Source organism: Globicephala melas, chromosome 20 (assembly GCF_963455315.2).
Source record: "Globicephala melas chromosome 20, mGloMel1.2, whole genome shotgun sequence".
In the NCBI taxonomy this organism is placed as follows: Eukaryota; Metazoa; Chordata; class Mammalia; order Artiodactyla; family Delphinidae; genus Globicephala; species Globicephala melas.
The window spans coordinates 38946097-38964100 of NC_083333.1; the positions used below are offsets into that span (position 1 = coordinate 38946097).

Sequence of the window (18004 nt, forward strand, 5' to 3'; positions counted from 1 at the left end):
TTCCACGAGCCTCTAGGGGGAAGAATGAGGCCGTGAAACAGCACTAGGTGCTGGCCGCGGAGCAGTGAAGGGGAGGGCAGGAGGGAGGTCAGCCCTGGCCCCAGAAGCTCTTCTCAGCCAGTGGGTGGTGGGGCAGCCCCTTGGCCCCTCAGGGTCTGCCTGTCCCCATCCCACCCTGGCTGCAGGCCATGGCTGCCCCGGTACACACACACACACACACACACACACACACACACACACACACACACACACACACACACACACACACACACACACACACACACACACACACACACACACACACACACACACACACACACACACACACACACACACACACACACACTCTCCCTCTCTCTCTCTCTCTCTCTCTCTCTCTCTCTCTCTCTCTCTCTCTCTCTCTCTCTTACTTTCCAGCTCCCATTCTCCCATCTTCAGTTACCATCTCAAGGCCTTTAACCGGGACCAGCCCTGCCTCCTACCTGGTGTTCCCTCCTCTGGCCACAACCCCTCTGCTCCACTGCCCAAAGGGAAGGATCTATCTAAACAGTTCATTTCCTAGCTTGAAAACGTCTGCTGACTTCCAAGCCCTGCCCTTTCCCACTAAGCCCCATGCCCTGGTTTGGCCTCACATCAGGCAGCTGTCCCCTCACGGATCCTCGCCTTTCCCTGCCGTTCCCTCTGCTTGGAATTCCCTCCTGACTCATCCCTCAAAGTCCACCTCAAAGGTCACCTGCGGTGGGAGACACCTGCTCAGGTCGCCCACCCCTGCGGTTCCAGCCACCCCCCAATCCGTGCTCCTGGAGGACCTTCCGTGTGCGTTGTCAAGCCCCTGTCCCCAGGTGCTGTGGACCACAGCCTGCCGCGCTGGATGCGGGCTCCAGAGCAGGACCTGAACGGATTCAGCTGGGGCTCTGGTGCCCAGCAGGGCCTGGCGCACAGTAGATCTTGTCGCGCTGCTGAGGAGCCCTTGGCTTGTCGTGGGCCGGCCTCTCACGTGTAGCACGTTGACTGAGGGCCCCTGTTCTCCGCCGGGGCAGACACTCATCTGCCTGCCCAAGTGGGTGGCAGCAGCCTAGGCTGTTTCCAGCTCTGCCCTTACCCTGCTGTTCACCCACTCTGGCCCCAGCCTCTTCGTGGTATTCCAGGGTGGGGGATCCCAGAGGAGGAATGAGATCATGCCCAGCGAGGGCTTGGAGATCCTCAGAGAAAGGCGCCCGTTCGATGTTTTAATTGCCCAGCCAACAGCCCAGCTGAGCACCCGGAGCTGGGCTCCCAGGGCTGGGAGCTGGAAAAACGCGACGGGGCCGAGAGGGGCCAAGAGGGGCCTTCTCCTGAGGCGCACGGTAGTCATGGTCGGTGGGGCCTCTCCCGAGGCGCACGGTAGTCATGGTCGGTGGGGCTTCTCCCGAGGCTCACAGTAGTCATGGTTGGTGGGGCCTCTCCCGAGGCGCACGGTAGTCATGGTCAGGGGCCTGAGGCTGTTCTGACCTCCCCAGCCTCTCGGCAGCCTCTTGTCACAGGCCTGAAGGCGCTCTGACTACAGATCAGTCCTCAGAGGTACCATATGTTCAGTCCCCTATCCTTAGCCTTAACTTCCTGAGGGCAGAAAAACTATCCTCAGCATTAACTTCCTGAGGCCTTTACTTCAACCCACACGTGAAGCCACAGGGAGCCCGGTTTTACTGGCAGGAACAGTGCCAGGCAACTGGATACCCAGCCTGCCTTCTGGGAGCTCAGAGCCTGTGGGGGGCAACGCAGCACACAAGAAACCAGGGCATCTGTCAGGATCGTGAGCAGCAGAGACCAGAGCTCAAGGGGGCTGAGTGCGGGGGGGCACCGCAGGCCAGGGGCATGGCTGGTTTAGGTGCAGGAAGACCACCCGGCATAGATGGGCGGCTCCGGCCCAGATCTAAGCTACAGAGGCGGAGCTGGGGAGTTAGCAGCACGGGGAAGAGAAAGAAGTGCGTGGTGTGCTCAGGTAGGAAGACCCGGTGAGAGTGTGAAAGGGGTGCTGGTGAATTAGCCCCTTCTTGTTCCTGGGCTTGGGCCACAAAAGCCTTCTAGAACAGAGCCCCACTGCCACCAGCAGCCAGCTGAACAGGGAGTTCTTGAAGCACCTGTTCTCTTCAGCTTTGAGACTGGGATCCGTGGGATCAGCTTTTCTTTGGAAAAAGGGAGCCTAACCCCTTCTCCCAGAGCCGCACCAAGCCCATTGGAGGTCCTGACTCACAGCTGCCTGGCGAAGGCTGAACAGAGGCAGATGAGGCTGGCTGCCAAACTGGGGTCTCTAACCCACACCCCCTCCACCATGTGCTGAGAGAATCTTCCTTTCCTCCCTTCATTCCAGAAAGGAAAACAAGGTTGGTTGGCAACTTGGTATAATTAGACCTTTTACACCCCACCCATGACCCTCGTCCAATTCTTGCCTGAAAAGCGGTACAGAGAAGCTACAGTGGTGAAGAGTTGCTTGGCAACAAAATAAATAAAGTAGTAGTGGACTCTAACCCAAAGTATAAAATAAATATCCATGAGTCCATACTGATATAAATGGGTGGTTGAACAAAAGATAAGGGAAAACAGACCAATCTCCCATGCAGAAGAATCCCAAATAATCCATGTAGATATTCTGCCCTTAAGAAGGTAGAACATAACTCCTCATTCCTTAAGTGTGGGCAGCAGAGTGAATTCCTTCCAAAGGGTATCGTGCGTAAAGGGAGAAAAAGAGTAACTTGACAGTGGAGAAATCTGGCCAATCTGACAAACCCTACTTCAGCCAGGTGATCAAGGTCAACACCAACCCTTGATATGATGTGATGAGAAAAGCACCTTACCTCTGAGGTCTTCCTCCCCCAAACACATAACCCCAGTCTAATCATGAAGGCACACCAGACAAATTCCCATAGAGGGACATCTGACAACATGGCGGACCTGCGCTCCTCGAAGCTGTCAAGGTCATTAAGAAACAAGGAGAGTTGGAGAAACTACCACAGCCAAGGGACACGATGGCTAAATGTAACGTGAGATCCTGGAAGAGAAAAAGGACATCAGGGGAAAACTGAGTAATGTGAATAAAGTATGGAATTCAGTTAATAATAATGTATCAATACTGGTTCTTTAGTTGCAACAAATCTACCATACTAATGTAAGATGGCAGCAATAGGGGAGACTGGGTGTGGGGTATATGAGAACTCCCTGTAACATCTTTGCAATAATTCTATAAATCTAAAACTGTCTACAAGAAAAAGTTTATGGTTAAAAAAAAAAGGAGAGAGACAGAGAGAGAGAAAACGAGTGGCTTGGCTCTGCTCTGGCCAAGGTACCACCAGCAGGGCAGACAGAACAAGAAGCAGCGAGGCTGGAAACGAGAGGGAGGTGGGTGAAGCAGGCGGCTGCTTTATTTCAGAATAAGGCACCTCAGCCGTCCTCCTGCCCCCGCTCCTGGGAGCCCTGGGCACAGGTGAGCTGGCCAGCTACAGGCCTCAAGAGACGACGCACAGGGAAGTCTGAGCGTTCCTTCCTTGTCCAGAGGGACAGGTCGCCACTGCTGTGGTGCGGCTCCTCTTAGCTCCTCAGCTGCCCGCGGACTAGGGAGTAAAGGGACCAGGCCCAGCATCCTCTAAGTTCAAGCTGAGGTGGGAGAACGGCACACCTTCCCTGTTGGAGGAGGAGACGGAATGTGCACCCGAGGGCCTGGAGGACAGTAGAGCTGGGGTTGATCCTGGGCAGAGTTCCGGTTGCCAAAGGAAGACCCAGAGTGACGGCACTGCAGAACCCGAGGGACGAGGGTGTTCTCAGGGTAAGTGTCCAGGGTGGGAGCAGCCAGAGAAGTCCCGGAACTTTGTTTTCCAATTGTGTTGGTCTTCTCTCTCCTGGGTGCTGAGAGGCTGCCGGCTCATGGGGGGTGCCCTGCCTTGGGGGAGTCCCAACTGCTGGTGCCACAGAAGAAGTCCTCAGGGAGCTCGCTCAGGAGTCCATCTAGGTCATCTGCGGGGTGGGGGGGGGAGAGAGGGCGGGGAGACTTAGTGATAATATTAGGGCTCCACGTGACTCAGAGCCAAGGCTCCCGCCCCTCGGGAGGGCTGTCAGGAAGGTGGCTCGCCCAGCCGCCAGCACCCACACTGACGGGCCTGAGGCCGGCCCGCCTTCCACCTCCCCTCTGCCCCCCACATACCCACACACAACAAAGGCAGAGGCAAAACGCCCGGGCCACTTTGCTAAGAAAGAGGCTCCCCTCGGGCCTTCATGGCTCCTCTTTCCATCCAGAGGCACAGTGCCTGAGCAGAGGTCCCCTAGTGCAACCTCTGCGTTGGACAGAGGGAGAAAGAAGGCCAGGAAGAGTCACTAGATGTGTTCAGAATCACACAGTTCATTAACCTGGTTTCTCATCTGCAGAGTGGGAGACATCATCGTCCCCTCCCCCAAAGTGCCTCGTAGGCAGAGGGGACAAAAGTAACTGTCCCCGACTACAGTTCTTGGATGGGGTGCTTCTGTCTGAGAACTTGGAAACAGAGCTGACCTCAGTAAGCCCTACTGCTACTCTGACTGTTAACAAGGGCAGCTAACACGTACCGGGGGCATGCTGGGTGCCCGCACAGGGCTGTCCACGTTATACTCATCACTTCATTTCGGTCTCACGGGGCCCCTTTAAAGGGCATCTCGTGGTAGTTCATGTTAGAATCCCCACTTTACCTGAGAGAACAGGGTTTACAGAGGTCAACAACTTCCCCAAGTAGCATCCGTTTGACACCAGAGCCCTAGCTTCCAACTAGAAAACTCCCGCTGAATGGACGGGATCAGGCAGCCCTAGAGTCAGTCCGGCTGGAAACTATACCTGCAGAGGCCAGCTCCCACTCGATAAACACTGCTGCTGGAAGGACAGAAGTCAGTTTTGGGGCATTCAAATTTAATTAGGGTGACCAGCACTGTACTCAGGGAAGCAGGACTGCAATTTGATTATAACAAAAAAAGTTGCCCCTCACTAGCTACACTGTGACCGTCTGAAGAAACACTAGGTTAAATGAAGGGGAGTGAGCCAGCCAGTGTGAGCCTAGGAAAATGGGAATCATAGCAGGAATCCGCATTTGTGTCTCCTAGTGCTGCCCGGCCACCACCAGCAGCTGCCTGCCCGGCAGGTCTGTCCCTACAGTGGAGATATGACACCAACCACACATTCTACAGGCAACTCGCCTCACGCTTATACTGTGACCACCAGCAACCTTCTGATGATGGTTCGGCTTGTCATCAAGCTGACTTCCAAGGAGACAGTGCAAGATTCTAGAGAAGATTCCAGCATACAGGGTAGATACTTTTTCATACAATATAAAGAAATGGGCTTTGTGGTTTATCCATTGGTCTACTGTGAAATTTGGTTAACGTCGAGACACCTATCCATAATCCCATGAACTTTGGGGCCAAACAGGGTTGAATCAAAGAGCTAAGGACCAGACCTGGACTGTGTTAGCTTCACCCGGGTAAGGCTCCCTCCTGAGGAACAAGTTGGCCCTCCCCTCAAAGGTCTGTATTTGGGCCTCTCAGGTCTGTATCCTGGTCCCACCCTAACCTCATGGATGTTTGACCCCTCAGCACCGCCTGGAGGGCCTTGGAGCTTAGTCACTATGGGGAAATCTGCCTCTGAGGTCTGGCCATCAGGCCACAGAAGACTCAAGGATGGTGCCAGTCTATCTCCCCCTGTGGCTAACAGCACATGGCCTGGAAACTGGGGCGCTTTGGTTCACATTCTTTGTGTTAATTAGTTTGTGGCCTGCAGCCTCGCCAGAGAACACACCACATCGGATTTCTGTTAAGATTCTGTAAGATCCAAAGACTCACAGGAGGAGGAACAATCTGGCTGAGCTATTCAAGAGGAAATAGAAGGAGAACCTCTTTTGCTCCTGGGTGGGCTGACGGCCTTACCTGCTTCTGGGAGTAGTTCTTTCTCAGGTGATGCCCCTGCCTCTGGGTTCTGTGCTATTCTGAGGCCTTTCCCAGGCTTCTCGGTCTCATGCTGGAGGCGTCCATGGAAGCTTCCTGGATCCTGGGGACAGAGGATCTGGTTACCAATACCTGTGCCCCTGAAATCCTCTGGACAGTTCTGCCCAAACAACCTCAAAGGAATAGGTGGGGGCTCAGGAAAGACAGGAGAGAGGAACGTGGCAGCGGCCAGTCACCCAGGCCCATGCTGTGGGGAGGGGGCTGAAACGCCAAACACCCCAAACAGCAGACAGTTAAAAAAATAAAAGAAAAACAGAAAACTTTTGGCCGACTTTCTTTTCTAATTCTGCTGGTATCTGATGTTTTAGGGAATCTCTATAACTGGAGCAGAGAGTGAAGACGCCATTCAGAATTATGCTGAGGAGTTAGCCTGGAATTAAAAATGAGCTGTTAACAATCCCCAAACTAACTAATATATGAACAGGTAATTAAAATTAGTAATTAAACCTGTTAACCATGGTTAGCCCTAGGGAATGGAAGTGGAGAAGGGTCAGTTTCACATTGCTTTATTCTGTACAATTTTTTTCAACAAGTACGGATGACTTGAAATTTTTTTTTTTTTTTTTTTTTTGGCCACACCTTGCAGCGAGGGGCATCTTAGTTCCCTGGCCAGGGATCGAACCCGTGCCCCCTGCAGTGGAAGCACACAGTCCTAACCACTGGACCACCAGGGAATTCCTGGGGTGACTTGAAATTTAAAAGGAAATCAAGATGGGGCTTCCCTGGTGGCACAGTGGTTAAGAATTCACCTGCCAATGCAGGGGACACAGGTTCGAGCCCCGGTCCGGGAAGATCCCACATGTCGTGGAGCAACTAAACCCGTGAGCCACAACTACTGAGCCTGCGAGCCACAACTACTGAGCCCATGCGCTGCAACTACTGAAGCCCGTGCGCCCTAGAGCCTGCGCTCCGCAACTAGAAGCCACTGCAATGAGAAGCCTGCGCACTGCAGTGAAGAGTAGCCCCCGCTCGCCACAACTAGAGAAAGCCACGCGCAGCAACAAAGATGCAACGCAGCCAAAAAAATAATTAAAAAAAAAAAAATGGAAATCAAGATGCTTTTTTTAGAAGTGGGGTGATATTGAGAGAATGAAGAAGGTTAGGGAAAAAGATGAGAAGCAGCAAGTTAGAACTAAACACGTAACTTGACTAGATGTCATCTAGTCTAACCCACTCATTTTATAGACAAAGCAACAGCAGGGGAGGGGACAGGACTTGCCCAAGGTCATGTTACAAATTCCCAGCAGAGCAGGGCCATGACCTAGGTCTCCTGACCCCCAGGCCAGGTCATGACGACAACCCAGGATCCCAGGAAGGTGGGGGTGGCCACAGACGGGACACTGTGTGTCAAGTCAAGGCCGGGCCCTGCACCCTCACCCTGGAGTGGAACTGCCTGGAACCCAGCCTCCCTTGGCTCCCAAAGGAGTTCTGGGCCGGCGCCCCCTCACCTAGCAGAGGTGGAAACCAGGAGGGAAGATACAGAGCAAGTGCTGGCTCACCTGACAGACCATCTGTAGCTGTCTGTTCTCTGCACTGCCACCTGCAGCAAATCCAACCCTCAGTCACTCACTGAGGGCCCCACCCCATCGTGGACCCTCAACTCGGTTAGTTCTCAGGTGACTCCCATGCTCTCCAATGTTCAGGTCTGCCATCAGACACTCAGGGATCCACCCAGAAGCCAGCTGCTCCTCTAGGTCCTGTTACTGTGCCATCTGGCAGGTGGCTGGACCAGGGACAGGAGGAGATGGCCCTGTCCCCAAAGGGCATCTTTTCACCTCAGGGCAACTGTCCACTTCACATCCCTGCTCCCCAGGATAGAGGAGGGGAAGAAATCAGAAGACCCAGGCGGAAAGCGGCCCTACCCATGCCCACTCCATCTTGCTCCTCTTACCTTGGGGAAGGGCTGAGATGGCTTGAGGAAGTTCCCATCCCCAGAATCTGGGCTATAAACGTGGACCAGGTTGTTGGGCGTCACGTTGAGGTAGTGATTTCGGAGTGAAGGAGAGAACACTCCGATCTGGAGTAGAGAAAGGGGGGAAGGTGTCCAATGTCCTGACAGAGCGCTAGGTGCTGCTGGACGGCCACCCAGTCCCGCCTGCCTCACCCTTGCTAGCCTCTGCACCAGGGTCACAGAAATCACTCCTGCCGCAGCCCTGCTGCCAGAGTAGAACTGCGTACCCCATCCTCGGCCCCTCACAGCACGACCTCCAGCCCCATCCGCCCCCTGAAGGATGGCAGCCAGGCCTTTACTCGGCTCCAGTGAGCCAAGGGCTTGCACTAGGGCAGCCACTCTCTGCCTGGGCCCTGGGAGGGCAGGGAGCCAGAGAGACAACCCGGGGCTTTCTCCAGGGCGGGAGGCGGGAGAGCAGGTCCCCACCTGGAGCTCCCGTACCTGCTTTAGCAGCAGCACTGAGCCAGGCTTCAGCTCATTCTGGCGTGTCTCCAGCAGCAACCTGTGCACCGTGCCCTGCATCTCTCCTGCAAACACCACACCGCCCATCAGTATCAGGGCCAAGGGCAGCACAGTGACTGGCCTGGGCCCCGGCTGGGAAGGGGGCTGGACACTGCGTCAATTTTCCTAACTGCAAATGGAGAGGGCGGCTCCTCCTCACCTCCTGACCTCAATGCGGCCACTCGTCAGACACTCCCAGGACTTAACTCCTCACCCGTGGGGTCCTTGAAAACCGCACTGGCGTCCACTGTGCTCCGGGTCAGGGACTTGATCATCACTGCCATGTTGGGGACTTTGTTCCTGGGCAGCTGCTTCAGGGCTGCCTGGTTACAAGGAGAGGCATTTGCTGAGCCAGCCGCGTCCCACCTGTAAGGTTCCCAAGTGTGCCAGGGCAACCCAGGGAGGGGGACAGAGCACTGGTGTGGTGATGGTCTTCCTTTTCAGAGGGCCAAGGGGCAGTCTAGAGGGCTCATCCCATCTCCCTCTGGCAGACCTGAAGCTGCGGGCCTTTCATTTGTCTGCCCTGCCCCCTTTCTTTTGTGTGTTTATGTGTATGTATTCATATAGAGCTGCATCTCACAGGCCACAGGCAGGAGTACGTCAGCACATGTACTAACGTGCGTCTGCACGTGACCTTTGACCTCTGGGGAGCTCTAGGGGTAGCAGTGTGTTTACCCTACCCCATTCAGGGCCCAGATGTGCAGAGACATGCCCATAACCCACCTCCACCTATGCCAGATACTGTGAAAAGGCAGGTGAGTGGAAGATACAACCAAAGGGGCTTCACGTTGCCACTCAGAGACAGGCCTGGGGTAGCAGGGAGCAAACAGAGAGCCCCTTTCCTAAGGTGGAGCAGGGCAGGAGGTTGGTGAAAGGGATAAAAATGGTCTTCCCTTTGGGTCTCAGCACCCAGGACCCTTACCTTCCGCAGCACCATGATGATGCTGTAGGTACAGAGGAAACAGGTAGGGTCTCTCTCATCCAGGCCCAGAGCAGATTTCATGGTCAGCCAGGGCCCTCGCCCAAAGTCCTCCTCCACTGATGCCTGGGAACTAGTAACAATCTGGCACAACAGAGCAGAAGGGGAGCCTGCATTAACAGGTCCGCTTTGCTAGAGGCCTTGCCTGAGCTGGGATAGAGGGGTGGGAGAGCAAGGGTGAATTCCCTGCAGCACGGTGGCCACATTCTCTCCCTTCGTGTATCTCCAAGTTCAGAAAATGGTGTGTGAAACCTTGTGGCATATCACATCTTTCACTGAGAAGCAATAGCAAAGGTACACTAGCAAAAGTACTTTCACTGAGGCATTTGTTTACTTTAAATCAGGCCCTGACTTTAATTACATTAATGCAAAAGGCTATCTATGCTTGTCTCTTACAATGGACTTGCAAAGTCTTAGGGCTAGGGAGCTCCCACATATATTTATAGGCTTCCAGGCAATTTTGAAACCAATTATATTTTATCTGGGATGCCTCTGGCTTTAACTATTCACCTTATTATATTAAAAAATGCTTTGGGACCTGTGAGCCATGGCCGCTGGGCCTGTGCGTCCGGAGCCTGTGCTCCGCAACAGGAGAGGCCACAATGGTGAGAGGCCCGCGTACCGCAAAAAAAAAAAAAAAAAAAAAAAGCTTTGAATCCAGGTGAGTATTTATTGCTTTGGAGCTGAAATGGACTGGTGGATCTGCAGAGCTACAGCAAAGAGAAAAACTTCTAGAGAGAATTAAAAGCAAAAGTGGGTCTGGGAGCAGAGCAGGTCAACCAGAATCCCAGGGAGGAGGGAGGCTGGGTCTCACCCACCAAGAGGGAACCCACCAGAGGCAAGATGAAGCCAGATCCTTCCCAGCTTGATTCCCAGAAACCTGAAAGGCAGCGTTCCTGAGATACAATTTCAACAACTGTTACACTCTCCTCCTCTGAGGGAAGATGGAGTTAGCTGGGCCTTTCTTTCTTAGCTGGGAAAGAAGGCTGGACTCAAGGTATCGGTTCACACCCCTCTGGCATCAGGATAGGCTTCACTTTATGCCAGGAAAATTGCCACCTCCCCAAATGCCCTGTGGCGTATGACCCCAGGGAACGGGCCGAGCAGCACAGACGCTGATCCTCAGCTACTGAGACATGTAGGGATGTCCCTCACTCTTGAACGATCCCCAGGAAGTTAACATTTGCATGGAATTAGTTACCTCTGTCCGGAATTTAGCCAGAGCACCATGAGTCGGAGTCTGGGGCGTGGAAACCATGATGTCGTCCAGATTTTTCCCACTGTGCTACAAGGGGACAGAGGAGAAGGCGAGAGCAAGCTCAGCAGCTGTTATTTACAAGTACGGCTTCTTGTCTGGGTTACATAATGAGTTCAGGAAACTACCAGGGACAATTAACACGTAGTACATCTCTCCTAAGGAAGTCTCAGGAGCCTCGCTGGCAGCTCAAAAAAGATGCTTTGGGGATCATTTTGGGAGTGTGAGGAAGCTAGAGCTGGCCCAGGAACAAACCCCAGGGCTTCCTGACGGGGGCGATGACTTGAATAGAGAGGCCCGAGATGAGTAAAAGGGCAGCTTTCCCCACACCCCTTCTCAGGGACCTCATCCTTCCCTACAGAGGTCCATCCCAGGTCTCCTTGGATTTCTCTTAAAAGTGCCAGGGAAGAGCAAGTTAACAGGCAGGAATCTTTTCAAACACGCTTCAAATGTGAGGAAAGGGGGTAACCTATTACAACCAGACCGGATCCTCGGAGTCCAATTATCTGGGATCTGACCCAAGAGTAGTTTGATGGACCCTGTCTCTCCACTGCTGCCGAAATCTACACACGCAGCTCAGCCCCAACTCCCCCACACTGACCCCACACCAGCTACGAGCGATTCTGTGGCTCTCCCAGAGCATCTGTGCCTTTGCACACGCTCTCCCGTCTTTCCACTGCTGAAATGTCCTCCAAGACACAGCCTCCTGACACACACCTCCGTAAACCTCCTACTCATCCCTCCAGAGCCCACGCAGCAAGCCCAAGGAGCCCAGTGTCTCCCCAGCACCCAGGGAATGACCTCTACTCTCCCTGTGCCTTTTATGTGTAATTGTTTGTGTCTGCTTCTTCCACTCTCCTGGAAGCTCCTTAGGACGGGAACTATTTCTATGTTAATCTCTGTATTCTCAGGTCCAAGCAAAGTGCCCAACACATACCAGTCTTTAGCAAATATAAGTGAATGAATCTTTCTGCCCTGGTGCTAGGAAACAGTAGATGTTCAACAAACGTATGGAAATTGTGACATTCTCAAGCCTTAAGCATCTCGCATGTGGGTTTTCAAGCACTCAATTCTTCCCACTTCTTCTGAATTCCTCCACAGCTTTGGAAGCGCTCCCTCTCTGCACTTCCTTCCTCCCCTTCCTGGGGGGGCGTGAAGATCCTCTGGGACTCTGCTGCTCTCCTGGGCCCCCAGCAGCCTGGGGAGCTCAGGCTCTGGCCAGAGAGAAGCCGTCACTCACCTGGTGAGGCAGGAGCCCTGCTGGGCCGGGGAAGCGGCGTGTTTTGGCGCGGGTGGAAGTGCAAGCGGGCTGCTGGGGTGTCCGGTTGGCAGCAGTGACCAGCCGCACCAGGTGGTTCGTGACGATGGGCGTCTGCAGAGCAGCTTGAGGGACTGGGGAAGGACGGGGGCCCTTCAGGGTGCTGACAGGAGACTTGACAGAAGATGCTGGAGCTCGGGGCTGGAAGGGCCCCCGAGGAAATAATCCAGAGATAGTCCTTGAGGGAGTAGCACAGCTTGAGTTGGGAGTTTGTGGTGTAAGAAAATGAGGTTTGCCAGTTAAGCAGGCATTTGGAGACGGGAATGGCTGGCCAGGGAAATGATTTTGAGGGCTGCTCTGAACGAGCCTGCCAGCAGCTTGGAGAGGCTGGGGCGCTTGAGGAGGGGGACCACCGGGAGAGACCTCCCAATGGGGCTGCTGACCGCGAACCACCGAGGCAGTTGGGACAGGAAGGCTACCCGTGGCACCAGGCCTCAAGTGGGACTGTGGAGTCCCACAGCGGACAACAGGATCCGGGGGCACATCCCGAGCTGACGGGATACCAGCTATGTGGGTTGCAGGCATGGGCCCCTTTTGGCAAGGTCTGCTCAGATCAGCTGCCCGGGCCTTTTTAGCCAATGTTGAGTCCTCCCGCCACCAGGTGGGCAGGATTCCTGTGGCCTCACCGCTAACTCCAAGTTCCAGCTCCATGACGGGGCCCTCCAGCTCCATGCTTGCCAGGACCTTATCAAATTCATCTTGTTCAGGCCCCTCAAAGCCACCAATCACCTGCTGTTTGCTCTTGAAGGTGAGCTGGGGGTGGGAGACTGAGGACTGGGGTCTTACTGGGGTCTCACTGAGCACTTCTGTCAGTGTCACTCTTCCCTGATTGCCAGTCCAGCTGCTGGACATTGAGACAGGCCTTAGGGGAGCTGTTCCTGTGGAAGGTGGACCTTCAACGGCCCTGGGCATGCCGGAGGTAGAAAGGCAGAGTCCCAGGGCTGGCAGGCCCGCAGCCTCTGAAGGAGCAGTGGGGCATGGCAGTAGCTGGGCCTCCTGTGGCCGGGAAGAGACAGGTCGCAGGCACCCAGCATTCACAGGCCGTGAGCCAACGAACTGGTTCTCTGCATCCTCCACAGCTGACAAGAAATCCTACAAAGAAGCAGAGACAGCAGGCCTTGGCATCTGGAAATCAAGAAACACTCTGCTTTCACTGTTTCGGGTATGTGGGGTGTCTGTGTGTGCAAATACTCGCAAACAAGAAACCAAGGTGTGAAAGGCAGTGGTGGACTCTCTCACCACCTTTGACCTTGCCCAGAAGCCCACAACGAGGCTTCTACTAGACGCATTCTAAGGCTAAGTCTTCAGGTAGCTTCTCTCTTTCTTCAGTCTCAGGCGAGGGGTGGCGAGGGGTGGTGGCGGCAGTTGGGGGAACAGTAGGAGAAGCAAAGGAACCAGGTCACCCAGGAGTCAAACAAATCATCCAAGGTCACACACCCATCTCAAGGAAACTAGCTTCGTGGTGTCAAACCTGTGCACTAGGCATCTATCCATCTGGTCCTGCTGCCTGTCCTCCACCCACTCCTCACCCCCACCACACACACACACACACACGCACACGCACACGCACACGCGCACGCACACGCTTAGTCTTCAGTAAGCCAGAGAGTCCTTGGAGCCTGCAAAATAGATAGAAGTTAAATATAGCTTTTCAGGCAGGTAAATGAGGTATGGATTCCGGTTGGGAAGCAAGGGGAGATTGACACCTTCAAGAGCAACAGACCTGTTCTGAAGGTGTCAGAACTGCTGATTTAACTGACAGGAAGGTCCCCTCCACCCCCACCCCCCGCTGCTGCACTGGACTGTCCAGGCTAGAGAAAGGATCTTTCTTGCTTCGTGTACTATCAGGAGAGTAGCATACTCTAACAGGACTACCTTAGGACTTAGTAATAATGATATTATAATTACAACAGCAAGAAAATCCTGATGACCCTGGGAGGTGATGCAGCCCTTTTCTGCTGAAGAGCTCACTCTCAGACATGATGTCATCTGTCTTGGGAAGGGGGAAAGGGACTGGTCATGGAACAGAAACTTGAGCTGTCAGAGTCCTTCACTCTTAATTCCATTACTAGCCTAGCAGTCCTACCATGACCTGGTAAGACCCAGGAGGGTCATTTTTTTCAGCCCGTAATTACACATCTCCAAAGCTGAAAGACAAAGACAAGGACACATATCTCCTTGACAAACCTGGCAGTTTTGAATTATTTGTAAAAACAAAAATCAAGTCCCCAAGTGATAACAAAATCTAACATTTGAAAAACCTCACTGGGTGCCAGGTACCATGTAAACATTTTACCAGAATTCTCTCCATGAGTTCTCATGATGACCCTATGAATAGGTACTATTATTGTCCCTGTTTTATGGATACAGAAACGGAGACTCAGAGAGGTTAAGTAACTTCACAGAACTAGGACTGGGACCCATAAGTGCCTTTGTCACTATGTCTTGGGGCCTCAATGAATGCGACAAGCCAGAGATGGAATTTTAAGAGATCTGAGGAAGGTCTGTTTTTCCCTTCAAACCTCGGGTTCCAAAAGCCTCAGAGGAAGGGAAGCATGGGACTGTGGCTGCCAGAAGGGCCCCTGGTGCAGCATTCACCATCTCACTAGGCACCAATTAGGCATCCGGACAAATTCTAAACGTGATTTTTAAAGCAAATCACTGGGAGACAAAAAAGTAGGTTTGAATGGCTTGTCATTGATAAACTAGAGCAACTCTAGTCTATAAATGTAGTTTAATAGTTTCCATGTACATTAGACTGGAGTCAGGAGGCCATCCTGGCTGCTGGTGTCGTAGTCTTTCTTTTTCATCTATTTATTTTTTTATTTATTTGGCTGCGTTCAGTCTTTGTTGCCGCACACGGGCTTTCTCTGGTTGCATCGAGCAGGGGCTACTCTTCGTTGCAGTGTGCGGGCTTCTCATTGCAGTGGTCTCTCTTGTTGCGGAGCTCGGGCTTTAGGCACGTGGGCTTCAATATTTGTGGCACGCGGGCTCAGTAGTTGTGGCTCGTGGGCTCCGGAGAGCAGGCTCAGTAGTTGTGGCACACGGGCTTAGTTGCTCTGCGGCATGTGGGATCTTCCTGGACCAGGGATGGAACTGGTGTCCCCTGCACTGGCAGGCGGGTTCTTAGCCACTGCGCCACCAGGCAAGCCCCTGGTGCTGTATTCTTAAGCAATTTAATTTACCTTTTGGAGATTTACTCACTTAAATCCTGTTTCTTTCTGAAAAGGATTTGAGATAGCAATTTTGGGCCTCCTAGATGAAACTATATCTGTTCGATCTGAGTGGGAAGACAGCTGTGCAGATCACTAGTTCAGCGGTCTCTGGCTGCACCCAGAGATTAGAAATACCCCTGCCTGCGCCCATTCCCAGAAATTCTGATGTAACTGGTATGTGGTAGGGCCTCGGCAGAGGTGATTCTAACATGCCAGCTTCAGATCTAGTCTAACGTGTCATCTTCTGAGGAGAGAGGGGGAAGGGAAGCATGTTTATGGCAGAAGAACGGCCATCATGTGTGATAGGAGAGAAAATGGAAGGCCACAGAATGCAGTACTTTGCCCTGGCTCAGGTAGCCAGTTGGTGACCCCAGGCCTCCTGCTGTCCAGTAACTGTGCTGTCTCTGACTCTCCCTAAATTTTCTTCCCACATCAAGTACATCATCGTGGGGCTTCCCTGGTGGCTCAGTGGTTAAGAATCCGCCTGCCAATGCAGGGGACACGGGTTCGAGCCCTGGTCCAGGAAGATCCCACATGCAGCGGAGCAACTAAGCCCATGTGCCACAACTACTGAGCCTGCGTTCTAGAGCCCGTGAGCCACCACTACTGAGCCCACATGCCTAGAGCCTGGGCTCCACAACAAAGAGAAGCCACCGCAATGAGAAGCCCACACACCCCAACAAAGAGCAGCCCCCGCTCGCTGCAACTAGAGAAAGCCCGCCTACAGCAACGAAGACCCAACGCAGCCAAAAAATAAATGAATAAATAAATAAATTTATATTAAAAAAAAGTATGTCATCGTGAAGGTGGATCCAATCATCTACGTGACACAGCTTCCGGGCAAGGGCCCTTATAATCTAAAGGTATGACAGTTAAGCAGCTCATCCTTCTGGTTTTTCATTTGTTTCTAAGACAGTTAAGTGGGTTGTTTACAATTCTCATCATTTCTCAGCCTCTCACAGACAAAAAAAGATACACATGTCAAGTAAAAGGAAACTTGGGTTCTGGGCCTGGGTGTTTACATCTTAAGACCTTCTCTGCCATCTCTGTTCACCAACACTTTTTTACCTCATCTTCAAACTCCTCTTCCACAGCAAACAGCTTCTGCAGACTGCATGCCTGAAAGGAAAACAAAGCAATTGAGGTTGGAGGAGAAATACCGTTTGCAAGTACATTCTGTCCTCACTCTGCTTTTTCCCAATTCTAACAAGACCATCACGTTTACTGTTTTCTGTTTGTTTGTTTTTCTGCTAGTGTTGGGGGGAGGAATAAGCGATGAGGAGAGAAGAGATGGGATTTACTTAAAGACTTAGATGACTTTGAATCCTTTCTTGTAAAATAATTCACTCAGGTCCATTTGCATTAATCTTTTTTTTTAAGATTTATTTATTTGGTTTTTTTTTTTTTTTTTTTTTTGGCTGTGTTGGGTCTTCGTTGCTGCCCGTGGGCTTTCTCTAGTTGCGGCGAGCAGGGGCTACTCTTCGTTGCAGTGCGCAGGCTTCTCATTGTGGTGGCTTCTCTTGTTGCAGAGCATGGGCTCTAGGCACGCGGGCTTCAGTAGTTGTGGCACGTGGGCTCAGCAGTTGTGGCGCACGGGCTTAGTTGCTCCGCGGCATGTGGGATCTTACCAGACCAGGGCTCGAACCCGTGTCCCCTGCATTGGCAGGCGGATTCCTAACCACTGCGCCATCAGGGAAGCCCTGCATTAATCTTGTAATAAGAGGGAGGAAGCAAAGAGAAGACTGCCCACGGGAGCCTGCGTCATTCTTTAGACCCAGCACTGTGCAGTGGGCCTAAGGATTTTGCAACATCCCAAAGGTTTGGTGTTTGGAACCTTTGTCAAACATAAGGGACACTCCCATTAATCCAAGCATGCCCAGCCTAGTGGCCTTGATTCTGAGAGTCAAGCCAGTAGTTTTTATCTAATCCAACACCCAAAAGCTAGGGTCCCAGGAGGGTGGGATGCCTCCCAGTCCACTGTTCAGGTCCTTCTTTCTGGGCAGCAGAGCTGCTGTGGCCAACATTAAAAGTGTGTCACTCCTAGAGTCAAGGGCTGTGCCTAACCTCAGACGCCAGAGCAGCAAGAGCTATAGTTAGGGACACCTATCCCGGCATGTCAAGGATCAGACTGCAAGGGTTAGGGGGAGAAGGAGGGCCCAAGAGGCGTGACGTTTGAGCACACCGGGAAGGATGAACAGGAGTTCTCCAAGATGAAATGGAAGGCAAGAGGCAGGAAACTGAGGCCCAGAGGGAGGTGAGTGGAGAGGCCTTCCCTGAGGGTCCGGGCGTGTCCATGTCGAGCCCTGACTAGGGCCCAGGCCTCCCGACCCCACCGAGCTCTCCCCTAAACCCTAACCCGGCCCTGCAGCTCGCACGGGGGAGGGGCTGGAACCCGGAAGGCAGGTCCTTGCGGCCAGGAGACCGGGCGGCCGGGTGGTCCCAGGCAGGGCATTACCATGGCGACGGCCGGTGGTCTGCGGCCGCGGCTTGGCCGGGTAGATCCCGACTCTAGGGGTCACCGGGGCCTCGGCCTTGGTCCAGGTGGCAGGGTCAGAGTCCGGGCGACAGAGTCTCTGGGGCGAGCTCGGAGAGAGGCGTCTTTGCAGCCCAGGTGGCGGCCGAAGGTGGGTGGTCGGGAAGCTGCGGCTGGCGTCCTAGGCCGCTTTCGAAGCCGCCGCCACTCAGCGTCTCCGCCCTCTTAAAGGGGCAGGTCTATTTCTATCCCGCCGACACAAAGGCCCTTCACCGCAGTCTTCCGCCCCGGCCTTAAAGGGAAACGAATGAGCTCTCG

General features: G+C 53.3%; 1 protein-coding gene across 1 annotated transcript; it reads right to left on the reverse strand.

The window, feature by feature from the left end:
- Nucleotides 1–3895: 3895 nt before the first annotated feature.
- Nucleotides 3896–17671, reverse strand: HROB (homologous recombination factor with OB-fold). The gene is made up of 10 exons (XM_060291233.1): nucleotides 17570–17671; nucleotides 16282–16332; nucleotides 11921–13090; nucleotides 10627–10710; nucleotides 9369–9509; nucleotides 8661–8769; nucleotides 8387–8472; nucleotides 7886–8011; nucleotides 5917–6037; nucleotides 3896–3987 (listed from the first exon to the last, which is right to left on the reverse strand). Exons 1-10 carry the CDS (start codon nucleotides 17669–17671, stop codon nucleotides 3896–3898), a joined length of 2082 nt encoding a protein of 693 aa, XP_060147216.1.
- Between the last annotated feature and the right edge of the window lie 333 nt (nucleotides 17672–18004).